General features: G+C 38.4%; 2 protein-coding genes across 3 annotated transcripts in view; one reads left to right on the plus strand and one right to left on the minus strand.

The window, feature by feature from the left end:
* Positions 1 to 3,698, plus strand: part of LOC107715862 (SH2 domain-containing protein 4A-like) — a 16,219-nt gene extending 12,521 nt beyond the window's left edge. Inside the window, exon 9 of the mRNA XM_016522091.1 lies at positions 3,255 to 3,698. Within this exon, the coding sequence (XP_016377577.1) occupies positions 3,255 to 3,350 (96 nt within the window). The 3' untranslated portion in view covers positions 3,351 to 3,698. The remainder of the gene's footprint in view (positions 1 to 3,254) is intronic.
* Positions 3,699 to 3,823: 125 nt separating this feature from the next.
* Positions 3,824 to 18,680, minus strand: part of LOC107715861 (sodium-coupled neutral amino acid transporter 9-like) — a 16,017-nt gene continuing 1,160 nt past the window's right edge. The window contains exons 2-15 of one of the 2 annotated variants that reach the window (XM_016522085.1): positions 17,851 to 17,949; positions 16,939 to 17,065; positions 15,310 to 15,428; positions 14,833 to 14,896; positions 14,657 to 14,750; positions 13,945 to 14,115; positions 13,774 to 13,830; positions 10,914 to 11,111; positions 10,710 to 10,817; positions 9,209 to 9,315; positions 7,996 to 8,109; positions 7,767 to 7,915; positions 5,280 to 5,369; positions 3,824 to 5,059 (exon numbers count right to left, since the gene is read on the minus strand). In XM_016522085.1, the coding sequence (XP_016377571.1) occupies positions 4,894 to 5,059; positions 5,280 to 5,369; positions 7,767 to 7,915; positions 7,996 to 8,109; positions 9,209 to 9,315; positions 10,710 to 10,817; positions 10,914 to 11,111; positions 13,774 to 13,830; positions 13,945 to 14,115; positions 14,657 to 14,750; positions 14,833 to 14,896; positions 15,310 to 15,428; positions 16,939 to 17,065; positions 17,851 to 17,933 (1,647 nt within the window). In that variant the 5' untranslated portion in view covers positions 17,934 to 17,949 and the 3' untranslated portion in view covers positions 3,824 to 4,893. The remainder of the gene's footprint in view (positions 5,060 to 5,279; positions 5,370 to 7,766; positions 7,916 to 7,995; positions 8,110 to 9,208; positions 9,316 to 10,709; positions 10,818 to 10,913; positions 11,112 to 13,773; positions 13,831 to 13,944; positions 14,116 to 14,656; positions 14,751 to 14,832; positions 14,897 to 15,309; positions 15,429 to 16,938; positions 17,066 to 17,850; positions 17,950 to 18,680) is intronic. The other variant, XM_016522084.1, reaches the window with a different exon arrangement.

An 18,680-nucleotide genomic window follows, 5' to 3' on the forward strand; every position in this document is an offset into this window, starting at 1 on the left:
GGGAACTGTGGCCCTCCCTGGGCTTGACTTGGGGACTGGAGCCCTCCTTGGGCTGGACAGAAGAACTGGAGCTTTTTCTGTGCTAGACACGGGGACTGGAACCTTCTCTGGGCTAGACTCGGGGACAGGAGCCCTCACTGGGCTAGACTCGGGGCTTGACTGAGGAACGGCCGGCGGGCTGGAGAGTGCCGTGGCCGGCGGGCTTGACAGCGGACTGGTTCTGGCTTGGGCCCGGACACTCCCCAGACACCGGTAGATCCCTTCCCTCCAGCATAGTCCCTTGATGTCTGGGAGGTCAATGCGGCGATGGTCGTTGGCCCCGAGCCAGAACAGAGAATTGATGGTGGTGTCATCCAATGCCGTTGCCGCGGTGAACCCGCAGAATTCCCAGACGTACTCGAAGAAGGGGAGATCTCGGCGAGCTAAGGCAGAGAAACGAGCGGCGATTTCCATGATCTCGGGGGGAAACAAACAGGAAAACAATAGACTTTTCAAAACGAAAAACAAACACGGGGAGAAGTGGCACCACTTACTGTTTTGGTCCGGTATTCTGTCACGTTGCTACTGTGTTGGAGTGCGGAGCGAGGAACGAGGAGACCAGGAGTACATCAACACAGGAGATTTAAATGTCTTCTGGTCTCCTCGTTGTCATCCTGCCTGATTTGTGTGCCTGTTTATTTATTAAAGTCTGTTTGTTTTGAGTTCATCCTGCGTCTCCTCGCTGCCCGCTTCCTGTGAATCATGACAGAAATAATGTGTAATAGTAATCATGCATTTTATTTATAGGCACCTTTCTTGACACTCAAGGTCACCGTACATCATTAACAAGGCAATCACAATATTAAGTAAAAAAACAATAAAGACAATGAGATACAATACAATTTAAAAAACACAATTCAGTTGTGATCAGAGGGAGTCAGCTATTCTAAACAGATGGGTTTTGAGTTTGGATTTAAAATGTGGGAGAGAGTTGATGTTACGAAGGTCAGGAGGGAGTGGGGAGACTGTGGGGGAAGACTGAGATGGATGGAGGAGATTATGAATGGCTTTAAAGGGGTCATATGATGCTGCTAAAAAGAACATTATTTTGTGTATTTGGTGTAATGAAATGTTTATGCGGTTTAAAGTTTAAAAAACACATTATTTTCCACATACTGTACATTATTGTTTCTCCTCTATGCCCCGCCTTTTTGAAACGCGTCGATTTTTACAAAGCTCATCGGTCTGAAAAGCGAGGTGTGCTGTGATTGGCCAGCTATCCAGTGCGTTGTGATTGGCTGAATACCTCAAGTGTGTGTCGGAAATGTTATGCCCCTCACCAGACTGTGATGCCCTGTCCGGCCGGAGCGACGAGACAAAATCATTAAAACCCATTACAAACGAGGCATTTGTAGCATCCAGTGGGGACATAATTACGGATTATAATGACGCATCGCGCCGCGTAAACATAAAACCATGTCTGCATTTGTGATCAGAGAAATGACAAACAACAGATTCGACGAAGGAGCAGCAACCACATGTGACGACCCCGGACTTCGTCCACGGTGAAAGCCGATCCGGTGATCCACAGCACTAAGTTGATGTATTCCCTCAGCGACCAGCACGGATCAGCTCCAGGCATGACGAAGCGGATATCGTCCTCTTTTGGAAGACCAAACAAAGTAGTTTCGCTTTCACAACGAAGCACACAGTGTCTCCACGGCATGGCGGCGGCAACAACAATACTACAGCGAGAATAAAAGTTACGCCTTCTTTCTTTGCGTGAACATTTGGGCGGCGTTATGCAAATCTTCCCACATAGTGAGGTAGATATGTGGGGGCGTGTTAGAACGAGCCATTTTAGGTAGGCGTGGTTAACTCTTAACTTTTATAAAGAATATCTCTTTGGATTTGAGACTTTAGTCTTTGCAACTTTACAGATCTTCTTTATGCACCAAGAGCTTGTAACACTCCAAAGAGAAAGGAAAAATTTAAATCGCATCATATGACCCCTTTTAAGAGTGAGGAGAAGTATTTTGTAGTTAATATGGTAAATGATGGGGAGCCAATGGAGCTGTTGTAAAATGGGTGTGATGTGATGTGCAAGTGATAATACGGGCAGCTGAGTTTTGGACCAGTTGTAACTTATGGAGGGTTTTATACGGGAGGGCATTGCAGTAGTCTAAACGAGAGGTGACTAGGCTGTGAACGAGAATGGCAGTGGAGTGAGGCTTCAACCCTAATCAAAACACACCTGAACAAGCTAATCCAGGTCTGAAGGGTTACTAGGAAGCTACAGGCAGGTGAGTTTTAATTAGGGTTGGAGCTGAACTCTGCAGGTTCGCCACCCCTGACGTAGACGGTTGATGTTTCGAAGGTGGAAGTAAGCAGACCGAGTAACATTATTAACGTGGGAGGTGAAAGAGAGGGTGCTGTCGCAGATGACACCCAGACTCCTAACCTGAAGGGAGGTTTTTCCTGAAGGGAGGGGGAGATGAAAGAATTATCAGTGGGAATAGAGAAATCATGAAGTTTGTTTAATGTTGATCTTGTGCCTATAAGAAGTATATGCAAAACATTAAACACTCAATTTTCAGTTAAAGGCAGTTCATCATTGATTCAGTGACGTCATCGTCCAGCTCAGTTCAGTTCAAATCGTATCTGTGCAATCAAGTCGACGATATTGATGGAAATTAAGTGTAACTAGTAAAACTAGACATTATTAACAATTATAGTTCGTAGTAAGTTAAAGGCTGCACTCTAAGGAAGGTCCATAAAAATAGGGCACAGTGTACCGTGATAATATGAAGGAATTTTCTGTAGCCTATTTATTTTTCACCAGTATTTTAAATCACGCATTGTATTTTGATAGACAGACAGATTTTTGAGATAAGATCAGCAGTGTATGCAACTGATTAACAATTATAGGAACAAACTAACAACTAAGGTGTACCATAAATGAACAATTATTATTGAAAACAACTAGCAACTTGATTCACATGTGATGTGCGTACTGCTAGACACCTCTCTCCAATTCTCTTCCAGCTGATGTGCTGCTTGGCTGGCTAGCTGTTCAATACGCAATTCTTTTTGTGTGGTTGAGGAAAAATGCATGCCTTTTTATCACTCGAGTCACTTTTCAAAGGTTGCCAATTACATTTTTAAAATAGCTAAATTTGTTGCTAGGTGCTTTTGGAAAATAAAGTTGCCAGGGTAGTCTGAAAAGTTGGCAACAGTGAGTTTAACCCATGTTTAACTATGTTGTCTGGCCCCAGGTGGAGCCGCTGAGCTCGTCTGGAGTGGAGGAGTATCTGCGGAGTGCATGTGGACAGAAAGCAGCCGCAGCCGATTACACAGATCTCTTCACCTGAACACAACAGACACAAGAAGAGTGGAGAACCTGTGCCTTCACACCGGCATCAGCATTAATAACCACCGCCAGTCCGCTCATCTGCCATCGCATGATTCGGTTTATAGGCATCGTCACACTTCACAAGTATTGAATTTATCTGAAGTTTAAATCAAACCTTAGCCACAATTTTCCATCCCAAAGCATGAGACTGTTCCTTTGTGTAACAGAGCAGATGAAACTCAGAAAACATGAAGTGAAACTGAAAAGTCTATTTTTATAAGACAGAGTACCTAATTCATTTCAGAAACTGATATGACAAGCGGACTCTGCTTTTTATTCTATATTTAACTAGCCGGACATTTTAAAACAAACCAGCTGTCAAGGATGTGAAATCATTATTATATGTACAATGAAGCTAAAATTCTTTTTAATTACAACATATGTTTGAAACCATGTAGTTTTGTTCCTCTGACACTTTATAATAAAAGTGCTTGGCTGTGATATGAAATATAGTTGACTGACATTGTCCTTAAAAAAACATTCAGCACTTTTTAAATGAATGGAAGCCGTTATGAAGGAAAACCCCAACACCATATTGGATTTTTATAGGTTTTAACTGAGCTGGGTTCAATTTGTACTTTAAAATCCATTATTATCTAATACAGAGCGGTCACAATTTCATTTAAATTTAATTGCTTAAAAATACACAAGACAGAAACTGACATAAATGTGCATTTACAAACACTTAAAAGTGACTTGAGCTTTGGACTCTCACAAAAGTGTGCAAATTTAAGCTTCCCTTATTGATGTGCACATATTTCATAAAGAGACATGAACTCACACAGAATGCATCAGTACACTCCGATTCAGCTGGAGAATGACATCCAAATCATTTAGCTTGAAACAAATCTAGAGACTTTTGTTTCCCTTAATGTGTCCATTACTTACTGTATGCAGGTTACATTTCACAACATTTATACAACACTGTCACAGTATGGACTGGGTCTGGAAGACCTTCAGATTGCATTTATGTTGCACACAGACTTTATCTGCATCCTGCATCATGCATTTTTTGAGAACTTGATTTTGAACGTGAATAACTGAAAAGTGATGTTATGCAGAATTCACTGGTGTTCAGTACAGTTCAAGTATTGAAAATTTAAAAAACGGCTCATTTCATGTAACAAGCATCTCTGCATTCAACTGAACGTTTCAAATTCAGAGCGAGGAAGCAAATCTTGATGCAAGATGATGATGATTAGTGATTCTGAAGAAAACCGAAATACATTTAAAAACAATTCAATTCCTGCTGAAATAGTTTTTTTTAGCTAATAAGAGCTGTTAAAAGCAATATGATAAATGCATAGCTTTAATAAAAAAAATAAGGCGTTTTGTGCCTTCGAGTGAGTTTTTGTAATGAAACTCATGGGTACTTCATTAGTATTGTTTGTATGACTTCATTCCTGTGAGAAGCACTCAAGGAACCAACCGTCCCCAACACACAGAGCTCCTCTTCCATCAGGTAAACGCAGACGTGTGCGGTTCATTTAAGGCACAGTGTGCTACATGAAGAACTGGCCGAACAGATTGGCCACGCCGAGGAGGACGAGGAAGCCGTGGAAGACGGCGGAGGGCCAGCGTAACTCACCTCTGCGGTTCAGTGAGGTCAGGTGGATCAGAGAGGGAAGCACAAACACCAGAGCCAAGCCACATAGGGCCCCCGAATACCTGAGAGGAAACCAACCTTTACAAAGCCTGCTGTTACATCAGCAAGTCACCTTCATTTCTAGATTGTGTCAGAGCAGCAAAAACAGAATCTGAAAACTCAACTATGGAGAATCATTATTGAAGTCTGGCAGAGAGAGAGTTCAGTGCAAATCCTTCACAGCACTGCTGGATACACACTAAGTTCCTGTTTTAGAAAAGGAAGCAGGAAACGGTCTCTTACCTGATGATGGAGCCGATGTTGGGGTAAAACCTGGCCATTAGGACTCCAGCTCCCACAACAAGGATGTTCAGAATAAACACATGAAGGAAACTAGGAATGGAAAGACGAGGCATCAATAATGTCGATGCATTTTACACAGACGAACCTTTGAGATCATTCTTTAAATATACAGGGCAAGTCAGTGTTCTGCGCATACTGTATGATTTACATTTACAAGCACCGTTTCCAACTCCAATGCATATCAATCTGAGAAATGGTTGAGCATAAGCATGGGGTTTTGCAATAAAACAATTTCTGTATAAATGAGGCTGTGGCTTAAATGCAGACTTTTTAAGGAAGAGAAGTGCCATGTACAGTTATTGCCCACAATATGAGCTGATGTTCAGGATTGGGCCATCAAATACAGGAAGACTGATGCGTCAAAGGCTTTAGGGACAATGTCGAAGTCTACACGTAATTTGAATACATTTTAAATATTTCACATATAAGTATTTTTTTTAATTTTTTTTTTATTAAGAGTGCAAAACATACAACATACGGTGAACACAAAACACAAAAACAGCAATGATAATAACAGCAATGCAAATAAACAGTGATGACCATCTGACAATAATAGTAGTAGTATTCAAGTAGTACTAGCATGCATAATAATAATAATAATAATAATAATATAATAACAATCGTAATAATAATAATGTAATAATGACACATACCCAACACATACCACACCTATTCTAGCTTCTGTGTCAATGTTTTGTTTTTTGTTTTTTTTCCTTTCCAATTCACGGTAAGATTACTATATGTATATGTATGTATGCCTAAGCTGATGTGGTGCATTAAAAGAAGCGTGTGGTGCATTAAAATCAGGATGCGGTGCATTAAAAACATGTGTGGTATATGTTGGGTGCAGATTTGATTTAGTTATATTTATATATTTTAGGTATATATATTTAGTGTTATGATCTTCATTAAACCATTACCGTCCTTATATAAAATATCATCCCATCAACATCATCTTATTACTGCTCAATGTTTCTATGATAAATATAAGTAGTTTGAAGGGTTAACGCGCTCAATATAAAGAGGAATAGTGTACAGTGTCAGACTGAATCTCAAACAAGCCTTTCATCAACGCACTTGAGCATTTTAAATGCCACATGATGTTACAAATAACTATGAAAAAGCACCTTCTAAAAGGACAAGGCCACTTATTCTTAAATTAATAATATCATTTTCCTCTTATATTCAATACTGTGCAACGCACATCTCAAAAATGTGTTTTAGTGTTTCATTCTTTGAAGGACAAAAACTTGGGTGCGGTGATAATTTTATCTTAGCTATTTGTGAAAATGTGCTTTACTATTCAAAAGCGGTGACGATATTCAGTCTCTTGTATTTAATTTTCAACCAAACAGTCAGTCATTACAGCCAAGAAGACTCAAAGATTCAGTTTCAGTGAATGTGTCAAAGCTATAGAGATGGGAGAAGCAAAACTGCAAAACACTGATTAATTGAACTGATTTGCTCTTATGAAGCGACTGATACTCTACACGCTGAGGACATCTGCTGGTTACAGCCATGTAAATGCAGTGAGAATACAGCCAAAATATTTCTGATGATATGTTTCCTCCTGCTGGAATGAGCTGCCCAACTCAGTCCGAGCATCTTCAAGAATCGGCTAAAAACACATCTCTTCCATCTTTACTTGCCCCGCTAACTCTAGCACTCTCTATTCTAATTCTATTCTTTAAAAACTTGCACTCTATTCATTTACTAACTGCTTGTTTTCTTTAAAGGGGTCATATGATGCGATTTCAAGTTTTCCTTTTCCTTTGGACTGTTACAAGCTCTTGGTGCATAAAGAAGATCTGTAAAGTTGGATTTGTTTTCTTTTTATTTATTAAACAATTAACAAAAAGCAAAAAAAGACTCTAACACTAGCTTGCTGAACTCTTTTTCTATTCTATCCATTTTCTTTTTATTATATAATTGAGCACTTGGTTATCATTGCTCTTTTGTTGGTTTTGATTGCTTCTATTGTCCTCATTTGTAAGTGGCTTTGGATAAAAGCGTCTGCTAAATGATTTAAGGTAAATGTTCCGCAAAACAATTGCAAGTCCTGTCTTTAAAAAGCGTAATCTACAAAGTGTATTCTATAATAGTAAATACCATTAAATATAGCATTTTTGTAAGTGCTACAAACATGTTTGTAACACTTTCACAAGCAGAAAAAAAAATTAAAAAATTGCACTCAAATGATAAAAACTGACTTACAAACATACTTTTAATACTGGTTTAAGGTTTCAACTGAGATAAAGTCCCTCAACATTAAACTGCAGACGTTTGAAAATAACAGTGTGACGTAACTAGGCCTTGTTTGAAAACTCACGTGATTGGGTAAGAAAGCACTGATTTGAAACTAAAGATTTGTAGGCGTTTCAAATGCTGCACGTTCATCACTCATTATCATACACAACTGTTACTCACCCTGGATAATGGTCCCCAAAGAGCTGCCCCATCAGCTGCACGCGCACCAGGTACCCCAGCAGAGGATACACGGAGGTCATCTGGAACAGAAGACAAGCCCTTGCTACAAACACCAGCACATCGCTGCTGGGGAAGTTATCCAGAAAGTTCTGTGATAGAGGACGAGACAATGTCAGTATGAATGAGTGCACCTCAAACAGCTTGCTTTGAAGGGAATGCTCGGTCTTACTGGTTCAATGCACTCTTTAGACAGCGGTGGTGATGGGAAAACAGCAAAGATCAGCACACCCACATAGAGGTACGTTAACCCCACCAGCAGGTACGCCAACGACAGATCCCGCACCTACGGACACAGCATCAGTTCACACTCACTACTGACCTACAGCTGATGCACAACACTACTGGATCAGTCTCAGACATTTACTACACTTCCATTAAATACACATACTTTACGATGATGATTATTATGATAAAATCAATTATAAAAAAAAAAAATTCAGCAAGGATGCATTAAATTGATCAAAAGTGACAGATAAGACTAAAAAAAACATGTCATGAAAATGTCCCTACAAAAATATTAAGCCATAAAACTTGATAATCAGAAATGTTTCTTGAGCAGCAAATCAGCATATTAGAATGATTTCTGAAGATCGTGTGACACTGAAGACTGGAGCAATGATGCTGAAAATTCAGCTGCGCATCACAGGAATAAATCACATTTTAAAATATATTTAAAAGAAAAACTGTTATTTTAAATTGTATTAATATTTCACAACATTTTTGAGCACAAAACTCTTCTTTTAAAACATAGTGAAATGTTGAATGTGCTCAGTGTGTTCTTGAAAGGTTTTGTAAGAATTCACCTAACATAATTCTCACAAAATAAATATTTGTCTTCATATCTTCATGTTGCTACAACAAACAATTCCTATGTTTGCTCAGTGGCTGGACATTGTGCAGTGAAGTGCTATGGCCAAATTACACACACACACCACCCCACACACTCTTACACACACAGACACACCACACACACTCACTCTTACACACACACACACACACACACACACACTCACTCTCACACACACACACACACACACTCTCACATACACCACCCACACACACACTCTCACACACACACACACCAATTACATAGACAGAAAAACGGTCATAGTTTGGCTGACTGTCAGGTTCTTTCTGATCTTCCTGAACACTCACTCTGGACCACAATGACTCATCTCCATTTTCCCTTTATACAAAGCACAGCGCTATGTCTTTTTTTGCAGCACTAGCTGTTTTAGTTTCTCTGTAGCAGAAAAAAAGGAACTTTTCTGCACCCGCTGCAGAAGTGTAATGTATGCAGTATGGAACTAATCCCACAAGGACAGAAATTATGTTTTGAGTCAGTAATAATACACTGATGTGGACAGGTTGAGAACACTCACGTTGTTTTCCTGATGTTTGTTGTTCTTCATAAGCGTGATGATGCAGTTGTGAATGAAAAACGCTAGTGTGAGAACCCCACTCAGCTGAGGAAACAGCGATCTGAACTCTAAATCAGAGACACATTTTTTTTAAATCTGTGGCAAATGGGGTTAAAGTTAAAATAGGTTTTTGAATCTTTTACAACATTTACATTCATCTTTTTTTACTTTTACATTACAACACTTCACCTACACAACGCTACAGAGGGGTTACGATGTGGCTGGACGTTTAGCTTTGTAAAGTTCACTGAAGTTTGTAAGTTATGAGAAAGGAAATAAATAAAGAACAATAACTATGCCTTTAAAATGAGTTTACAGGTGATTTCAAGACATTGCATGATTTAAAAAAAAAACAAAGATTCCTTTACCTGGAACAAAAAACGTTGATGAATCAAACCAGTGGAAGTCCAGGTGAAAGCCCAGGCGAATGGCTTTATATGTGACCAAAAAGATGAGATAAACCACCGACAAGGTGCCTGTGAAAACCAACGAAAGCCTCTTATACAGCAAGATCAAAACACAAGCTGAAAGCAGAAATACTACCACTCTAGCTGGCAAAATAAAGGCCATACCGAGGAAGGTGAACCTGGCGAAGAAGGACGCAGAGCGGAAATTGAGCAGCGGCAGCAGCAGAACAATGAGGTAAAACGGGATGGTGTTGGTTTTACTCCACCAGCGATCAAACACCGGTCCTGTGCTGTTCTCTCCCGCATAGTATTGGAGAGTGCTGCTGTCTCCGTCTGGATCCAAATTTGGATATGGACATATCACTAGTGAAAGAGACCAGAGAGAAACACGCTATCATACTGAACTGAATTGAAGTAATGAACACTTTAAATGGTCAAGCACATGAAATGCAGCTTCAACAGCTAAAATAAATCTATTGATTCCAATAATGGACCAGTATTATAAACTGACATTTTAGGCAAATCAGTTCAAAAGTTATAGAGTATATATTTATTAACCAAATTTAACTGATTTTTTTTTTCTTACACTTGAAGTTTTATTTCAATAAGCAGAAGCATTACCAAGATACAGACTGACGCTTACCAAGTTTCATTCAAACAAAATGCAGCAATTTGTGAAAAAAATTCAAGCCACTGGGTCTCATTGGACTCTGAACGGTTCTAAGAATCCACAGAGACCAGGCTCATGACTTCAGAGCAATTAGTGTTCATTTTTTTTTAAATCTGTGGCAAATGGGGTTAAAGTTAAAATAGGTTTTTGAATCCTTTACAACATTTACATTCATCTTTTTTTACTTTTACATTACAACACTTCACCTACACAACGCTACAGAGGGGTTACGATGTGGCTGGACGTTTAGCTTTGTAAAGTTCACTGAAGTTTGTAAGTTATGAGAAAGGAAATAAATAAAGAACAATAACTATGCCTTTAAAATGAGTTTACAGGTGATTTCAAGACATTGCATGATTTAAAAAAAAAACAAAGATTCCTTTACCTGGAACAAAAAACGTTGATGAATCAAACCAGTGGAAGTCCAGGTGAAAGCCCAGGCGAATGGCTTTATATGTGACCAAAAAGATGAGATAAACCACCGACAAGGTGCCTGTGAAAACCAACGAAAGCCTCTTATACAGCAAGATCAAAACACAAGCTGAAAGCAGAAATACTACCACTCTAGCTGGCAAAATAAAGGCCATACCGAGGAAGGTGAACCTGGCGAAGAAGGACGCGGAGCGGAAATTGAGCAGCGGCAGCAGCAGAACAATGAGGTAAAACGGGATGGTGTTGGTTTTACTCCACCAGCGATCAAACACCGGTCCTGTGCTGTTCTCTCCCGCATAGTATTGGAGAGTGCTGCTGTCTCCGTCTGGATCCAAATTTGGATATGGACATATCACTAGTGAAAGAGACCAGAGAGAAACACGCTATCATACTGAACTGAATTGAAGTAATGAACACTTTAAATGGTCAAGCACATGAAATGCAGCTTCAACAGCTAAAATAAATCTATTGATTCCAATAATGGACCAGTATTATAAACTGACATTTTAGGCAAATCAGTTCAAAAGTTATAGAGTATATATTTATTAACCAAATTTAACTGATTTTTTTTTTCTTACACTTGAAGTTTTATTTCAATAAGCAGAAGCATTACCAAGATACAGACTGACGCTTACCAAGTTTCATTCAAACAAAATGCAGCAATTTGTGAAAAAAATTCAAGCCACTGGGTCTCATTGGACTCTGAACGGTTCTAAGAATCCACAGAGACCAGGCTCATGACTTCAGAGCAATTAGTGTTAATAATAAGATTAGATCTTTTTCAGTCACATTCAGCTTCAATTAGCAGCAAGTTTCTGCCTGCATTACCGTCAGTGGGCTGTAGCCAGTTTTCACAAGATAATTAAACTAACTTTGCTGAACTTGACAACAAGCATCAGTATTTCAGACAGTATATTTACACACTACCCTACCATATGTGTAATCTTCCATTGTAACATGAAACATTATGTAAGCGAGGGGATTGTCAGCGTTGCCCGTGTCACTACAGTCATGAGATAAATCAAAGGATAAAGGAGAATCTGCCCATGGCTGTTCACGTTGCTGCTGGAGAAAACTCAAATATGAATATGAATGAATGAATGAATGAATGAATGAATGAATATATATATTCCTAAGTGACCTAAGTGAGAATAAAAAAAGTTTAAAATAGGCGAGCAGTTTTCATTTGAGAATCATGCTAGGCTAAATTTCTAAAAATGTATTATATACCACTACTATATTATAGATAGAGATTGTCAGCGTTGCCCGTGTCACTACAGTCATGAGATAAATCAAAGGATAAAGGAGAATCTGCCCATGGCTGTTCACATTGCTGCTGGAGAAAACTCAAATATGAATATGAATGAATGAATGAATGAATGAATGAATATATATATTCCTAAGTGACCTAAGTGAGAATAAAAAAAGTTTAAAATAGGCGAGCAGTTTTCATTTGAGAATCATGCTAGGCTAAATTTCTAAAAATGTATTATATACCACTACTATATTATAGAAGTAATCACAGTAAACCTGTACTGTATTACTGTATTTTATACTTAAATGTCTTAGCTACTGTAGAAGCACTGTGTGGTGGAGGAGCAGACGCCACAGGACTGAAATTAACCATTTCTCCTGTGTTTTTCTCCTTCTCTATCTTACTTTCAGAACAAGAACCACCTGTAATGAGACGGCACCCTCACAATGAGTCTCTTCACTGGGTTTGGCAAGTCTTTCCCTGCTCTTTGTGAAAAAGTGCCAGTTCCCCAAGTATGATTCCTTCACATTTTGTTGGTGTAATCTATAGATTGCTCCTGCAGACTATATCCAGCCTCTTATGAAGACTTCAGATGAAGCGGACTCTGAATAAACATACAAAACTGCTCAATTTTCCTTGCATTGCTTGTAATCAACATGATCACATCATGTAACCACTGCTTTAATTTGTTCATTGTTTCTGTATACATGACGTTACTTAACTGCATGATTTGTACAGCCTAATTTTAGAACATTTCTGCCATATGAACATTACATTGACACAGTTACACCTGTTAACAGAACTCTTATTTGTAATGTAGAAACATTCATTTTCTGTAAAGCATACATTCACACTCCTTTGTGTGAGCGACTGGAGCACTCCCATGCAGCACAGCAAACTATAGTGGAGACTGTTCAAGGACAACATGCTTTATAGTATGTAAATGAATTACTTTATAGTCTACTAATTACCAAAAATCACAGTTCTGTCTATCTAACTCAAGTTGCTCTGGTACTCTCCAGCCACGGTAGCCACTGCAAATTAACGCATATACGCCACTTTTCGTGACGGTTCAACTTTTCATTTTGAACTGGAAAAACGAACTGGCTCCAAAAAGTGAAAAAATAACCACTTTTCCCTTAATAATAGACATGATGAGTGCTATTGTTGTTTTCACCGATATGCTACCTGTATATGTTAACATCTCAAAAAATGTGTTTTAGGGTTTCATGACACTTTAAGATGATAAAAACAGTTATTTTTGAATAATCGAATTTGGGCTCAAAATATAAATGTATTAATTTAACAACCTCAACTTGATCTGATACGTGATGACTGTATTAGGAAGTACAGTAAGTGCATGAAAGCAGTGCTAACATTATTACTTTTTAATTTGTACACTCTTCACTCATAATGTTTTATGAGAGTATAACCTCATCTGATTTTATTGCTCTTTAACACAATATGTTGTTTGTATGCTGTTCTTGCATTTCTTTAATAAAAATCTGGCTCAACTCTGAAGTATTATGCATACACATACAGCATGTCTTCCATTTAAATCATGACATATCATCATACCCGACTAAACTGTGGTTGATATGTTGTGATGAAACATCTGTACATCAGTAAATCACATATGGACATTGCCATTCATGCAGGTTACAGCAGAAGTTATTTTATACTACTATTTGAAGCTTCTGCTTTTCTAACGGGGAAGTGTGAAAAAGGCCTGTAATAATAATGGATCTCTGTGTCCACTCACCTCTATCTGTTCCATTCGTGCCAAAAGCATCTGATGTGCTGACATTGTGAACATAGTCTGTGGATGTGAAATATACAAGCAGTCATACAGATCTACCCAAAAAACATCAACAGTCCATCGGTTAACGGACAGCAGAACAAATGAGGAATGGTGAGGAGAACAAACACTCACTGTAAATGAATTTTCCTGTGTTGAACAGGAAGTTGGACATGAGGACCCAGTAGACCACCATCGCACCGATCAGTGACACCAGTGAGAAAACAAGACTCGACCACTTTCCGAATCCACCAAAGTAATATTTACACACATCAGGAAACTCCCAGTCTGAGGTGTCTACATGCGCTGCAAAGACAGAGCTGCGCATTACACAGGATTTACACGAAACACCTGCTGCTTTGGTGCAATAGTGGAAATATCATAGAAGGCAGGGTTACAGAAATCAACATCCCATTAAGTTTCTCCATAGAGAAATAATAATGTAGGAACATATGAAAACAGATCTAGCAGCAACTCCTGAGATTGTTAAATGATGGCTTCACAAACAAAGAGACAAAAAAAGTTCTTATGTTTAAGCAAGACCAGCTTATGTGAAAATGAACTGTATTAATCAGGATCTGAACTCTTGCGTATCAAACAAACTTTCTGGATTATCCTGTCTGTCACATAAAGAAGTACCAGAACTGTCATTAGGTGCATAAAGCCCCTCGTTGCACATTAAACTGAGAATGGTATAAAGATCTTATTAACCAAATAATGGATGTTTTTGTCTAAAAGCTATATTGAGTCACTGTATCTCTCATAACTTGAGCCTTGTGTATTGGGGCTGCAAAAAAAATGTGAAAGACTGGCTGTTTATTTGAGAGCAGTCATGTGGTTGGCTTACGTATGGACTTTGTGGACTTTAATACTCTGTAGCAGCAGTAGAGCGTCAGCAAGCCCATAAGAACAATAATGATGATGCCTAGAGTGAAGCCAGCCTAGAAACAGGCCAAAAAATTATTTATCTTCTTAACAGCCTGCAGTGAGGAAAGGAAACACACAAGAAAAACTTAAACTTACTTGTTTTATTCCCCAAGGCATACTTAATATAGAAGTTCCCATCATGGTGTTCCATATGGCGAAGCTGCGCGCACACACACACACACACACACACACTCACACGCGCACACGCACACACATACACACGCGCGCACACACACACACACACACACACACACACGCACTTAAATCAAAAGGTGTTTCAACAACTGCTTGTACATTTCTGGAAATATGACCATGTAAATCTGCTCTGCCTGTCTTAACTCCACTAAAACTAATTGAAAAAAATAACGCTCTCTCCATTTAACATGCTTGCAAGTAACTGTGCTGTTTAAGGCAATTATTGTTTGGTTTTCTGATTAACTGTTAATTGCCTTAACATTCTAGCTCTGTATCTTTTCACACTCTAAAGCACTGTAATTCACAGGCTTAAACTTGCTCTGAGGCAGAGGTCTTCATAAAGAAATGCATTAAAAGCCTTTTCGAGGGTGGTCTTACATTGTGACAATGCTGGGGTTTTTGGCTGTACTGTCGCCCCCCTGCACTTTGAACGCTGTTCCCAGTGGACTGTAGACATAGATGTCCTCAGGAGAAGGAATCACATGATCTGGAGGTACCTGATGAAGATAAGGCACACAAACAAATGCATTACATCAGTGCCTTTCATGTTATACAGGACAAGATTGCAACTATCAAACAAATTATGCATTGTCCTGAAATACTGGTGGAAGCAGAATTTGTGGTTGAAGACTGTGTTAATCTGTATTTAGAGATGCATCCTCCACAAACCAAACCAGGCAAAACAAAAAAAAAGGAAATCAGAGCTACGGGCTAATTCAATTATACACAGACACAAAACAACAGACCGCTCACAAATATCTGTGAAATAAGGCAGCATGAAGAGGTTTCACCCACAAAACGCCCTCAAAGAGCAAGATGATCTCACAATCATGAAATTTTGGCTTGAGACTAATTGGAATATAAATATGTTCACTGTTTAAGTCAGTGTAAGTTTCTTCACTCTCGTGTCATTCCAAAGCTGTATTTTGTTTTACAGAAAAAGGACATTTCTACAAGCTTTGAAAGACAAGTGTGAGTAAATTTTGGGGTGAACTATTGCTTTAAGGCTTTGTAAACATACACTGGACAGGTGTAGAATGAATGTTATGAATGAATGAATCATTTTTAATATGATTCACAATTCTTCATTTTCATGTGTCATTTTAAGGTCGGACTAAAACAAAAAGCCTTAACTTCACACAAAGGAAGACCATTGAGTTAGTGTTGAGTATTTGACAAAAGAAATATATTTTCCATTCTAAATGTGCGGCCACATTTACTGTTGCTCTGCTCATTTTTTCAATAGGAATTCATGCATCTGTGAATTTCATGCGGGGGGAGATTTCACCACGCAGACTTCTCAATGGGTTCAAGTTGGTTGCATGGATTTGCTGTGTTGACCAACAAAAAGCTGCTTGGTCTGAAAGTGTCAGCTGTAATTCATCACGGTTTTACTTGTTACTTAGAAGAAAAAAAACAATGTATCATTATAAAACGGAGATTTCCGGTCCTTGATTCTGATTGGCATATGGAATAACCGGTTTATAAAAGCAATAAGCCCTGTGAAACCGTGGTTTACAGTGAATTTATAACAGCTAAGGGGCATGTTATAAATTCACTGTAAACCACGGCTTCTTGCTTTATTTTTCCCCACAAAGTTTCTGCCATAAAATTTAGCTAATGTGATCGCACTTTAACATCTGTATAAACAGTATTAAATATTAATAGCTTATCTCTGTGGCATTAACTTGATAACATGTGTAACATGTAATGGACAAAAATATTTGCCATTGTGCAAATTATAAAAAGTGAAAAGCCTATGCATTCTCAAACACTGGAATAAAACAAATGTGCATTTTACGGCATTTGCATATTCACTTAGAATTCTCAGATTTTTCGGAAAATACGCGATTTGAATTTGACATGCACGGTGACTGTAGTTATCGCAAATAATCACAAGAAGCCTACTAAACCACCTATAGATATTTTGATGTTTGTTCGTCCAGACAGAGATTTAAAACTTTTAGTTATGTTTGTAGTGAAATGTGAAGAAGAGAGCGGGCACACCAGCAGTCGGTCTGAAGAGGCTGTCAGTCGGCCGTAGTAATGAACTCTGCTGCTCAGAGCCGCAGCTTCAGCAGACACCCGCTCCTGAACATCTCCCACTATGTTTCTGGGCTCCACATGAAACGGCCTGAAAGACAAAGCAAACAAGAACTATTACTGTATATATGCCCCACACCTGAAACAGCTAATTAAGATCTTCAGGAACACTTGATACAGGTCTGGACATGACCTCATGCAGGGAGCTCGATCTCCAGAAACAGGACAGGACACCTCTGCATTAATGCATTTTCTAATATTGTGCACATGGAGGTAATGTGTGACCCTGGACCACAAAACCATGAAATTGAGATTTATACATCCTCTGAAAGCTGAATAAATAAGTTTTCCATTGATGTATGGTTTGTTAGGATAGGACAATATTTGGCTGAGATACAACTATTTGAAAATCTGGAAATGCTTCTGAACAGCACTAGGAGGTTTTTGTTTTGAAGCACATTTCACATAGCACTACATCTTAGACAGTATTTGTGAAATACCAGACTGCGTTAATTCAATCTGGCCAGTGACACTAATTAGTCCTGGAAGGAAACCAGTTGACAAGCAGCTTTCTGAGTCGAGTAAACGTTAGGGGAGAAAGCCTTGATGTCTGGACTCAGACAGCTAGAAACATTGTCCCAGCTCCCGTGATGAGGTGGGTTCAGAAAATGTTGGTTTTGCTGCACACTTCATACAATAAATATTTGTTGAGTATATTTAATCAATTTATGTTTTGCCCCAAAAAAGAATGCATAGCTGAAACACTTCAAAAGATGAAAACATTCTATGTGTCTTTACCATTCCTGACTATATCTGACATTTCACCCAAAATATTGTTAATAAGACATTAAACTAAAGCCAGCAGAAAAACAGTACCTTCTTTGCTTGGGGTCCAGTGAATCTGTGTAATACTCCCCAGCTCGCACTGATCCTAGTAACGGTTTACTGTCCTCATCCATGATAAACCCTCATCACCTGTAAAGATGGACAAACACAGAAGAACACCAACCCAGATCTGAGACTGTTCAGCGAGAAAGATGATATCAACACACAAACAGCAAAACAACTTTTTTGACAGGGATGATGAAACTTATATGCACATTTTTCCTGTGGAAAAAAAATATGTATTTGTAGTAACACTTTAAACCCTGCAGATGGATAAGACATGATGAGACATGTCACACAGACTCTAAAGCGTCACAAACCAACAGCACAGAGATGCCTGTCCTGAGAGTAATGTGGGAACACTTACACCCCAGATCAACAACTGATACATGCATTATTTATTTATTGATCTGTGTTATGGATTATGGAAAATAAATTATTAAACATACATGCACACACACAGAGATTGCATTGAGGACAATGAATGCCCTCACAAAGATAGATGTACAAGAATGTGTGTGTGTGTGTGTGCGCTTCATATCAACTGAATTAGGGCAGCAAAACGATTAATTGCAATTAATTGCATTCAAAATAAGTTTGTTTACATACTATATATGTGTGTGTACTGTGTATATTTATTATGTATATATAAATACACACACACACGTATATTAAGGAAACATGTTAGATTTATACATAAAATATTTATATATAATATAAATTTTATACAAGTATATATATATTTTTTTATATACAAGTATATTATATATATACTCATACAAATATTTAAAAATATATATTATATATATATATATATATAT

The sequence above is a fragment of the Sinocyclocheilus rhinocerous genome, unplaced genomic scaffold (genome assembly GCF_001515625.1).
Source record: "Sinocyclocheilus rhinocerous isolate Xijiao unplaced genomic scaffold, SAMN03320098_v1.1 scaffold178, whole genome shotgun sequence".
NCBI classification, from domain to species: Eukaryota; Metazoa; Chordata; class Actinopteri; order Cypriniformes; family Cyprinidae; genus Sinocyclocheilus; species Sinocyclocheilus rhinocerous.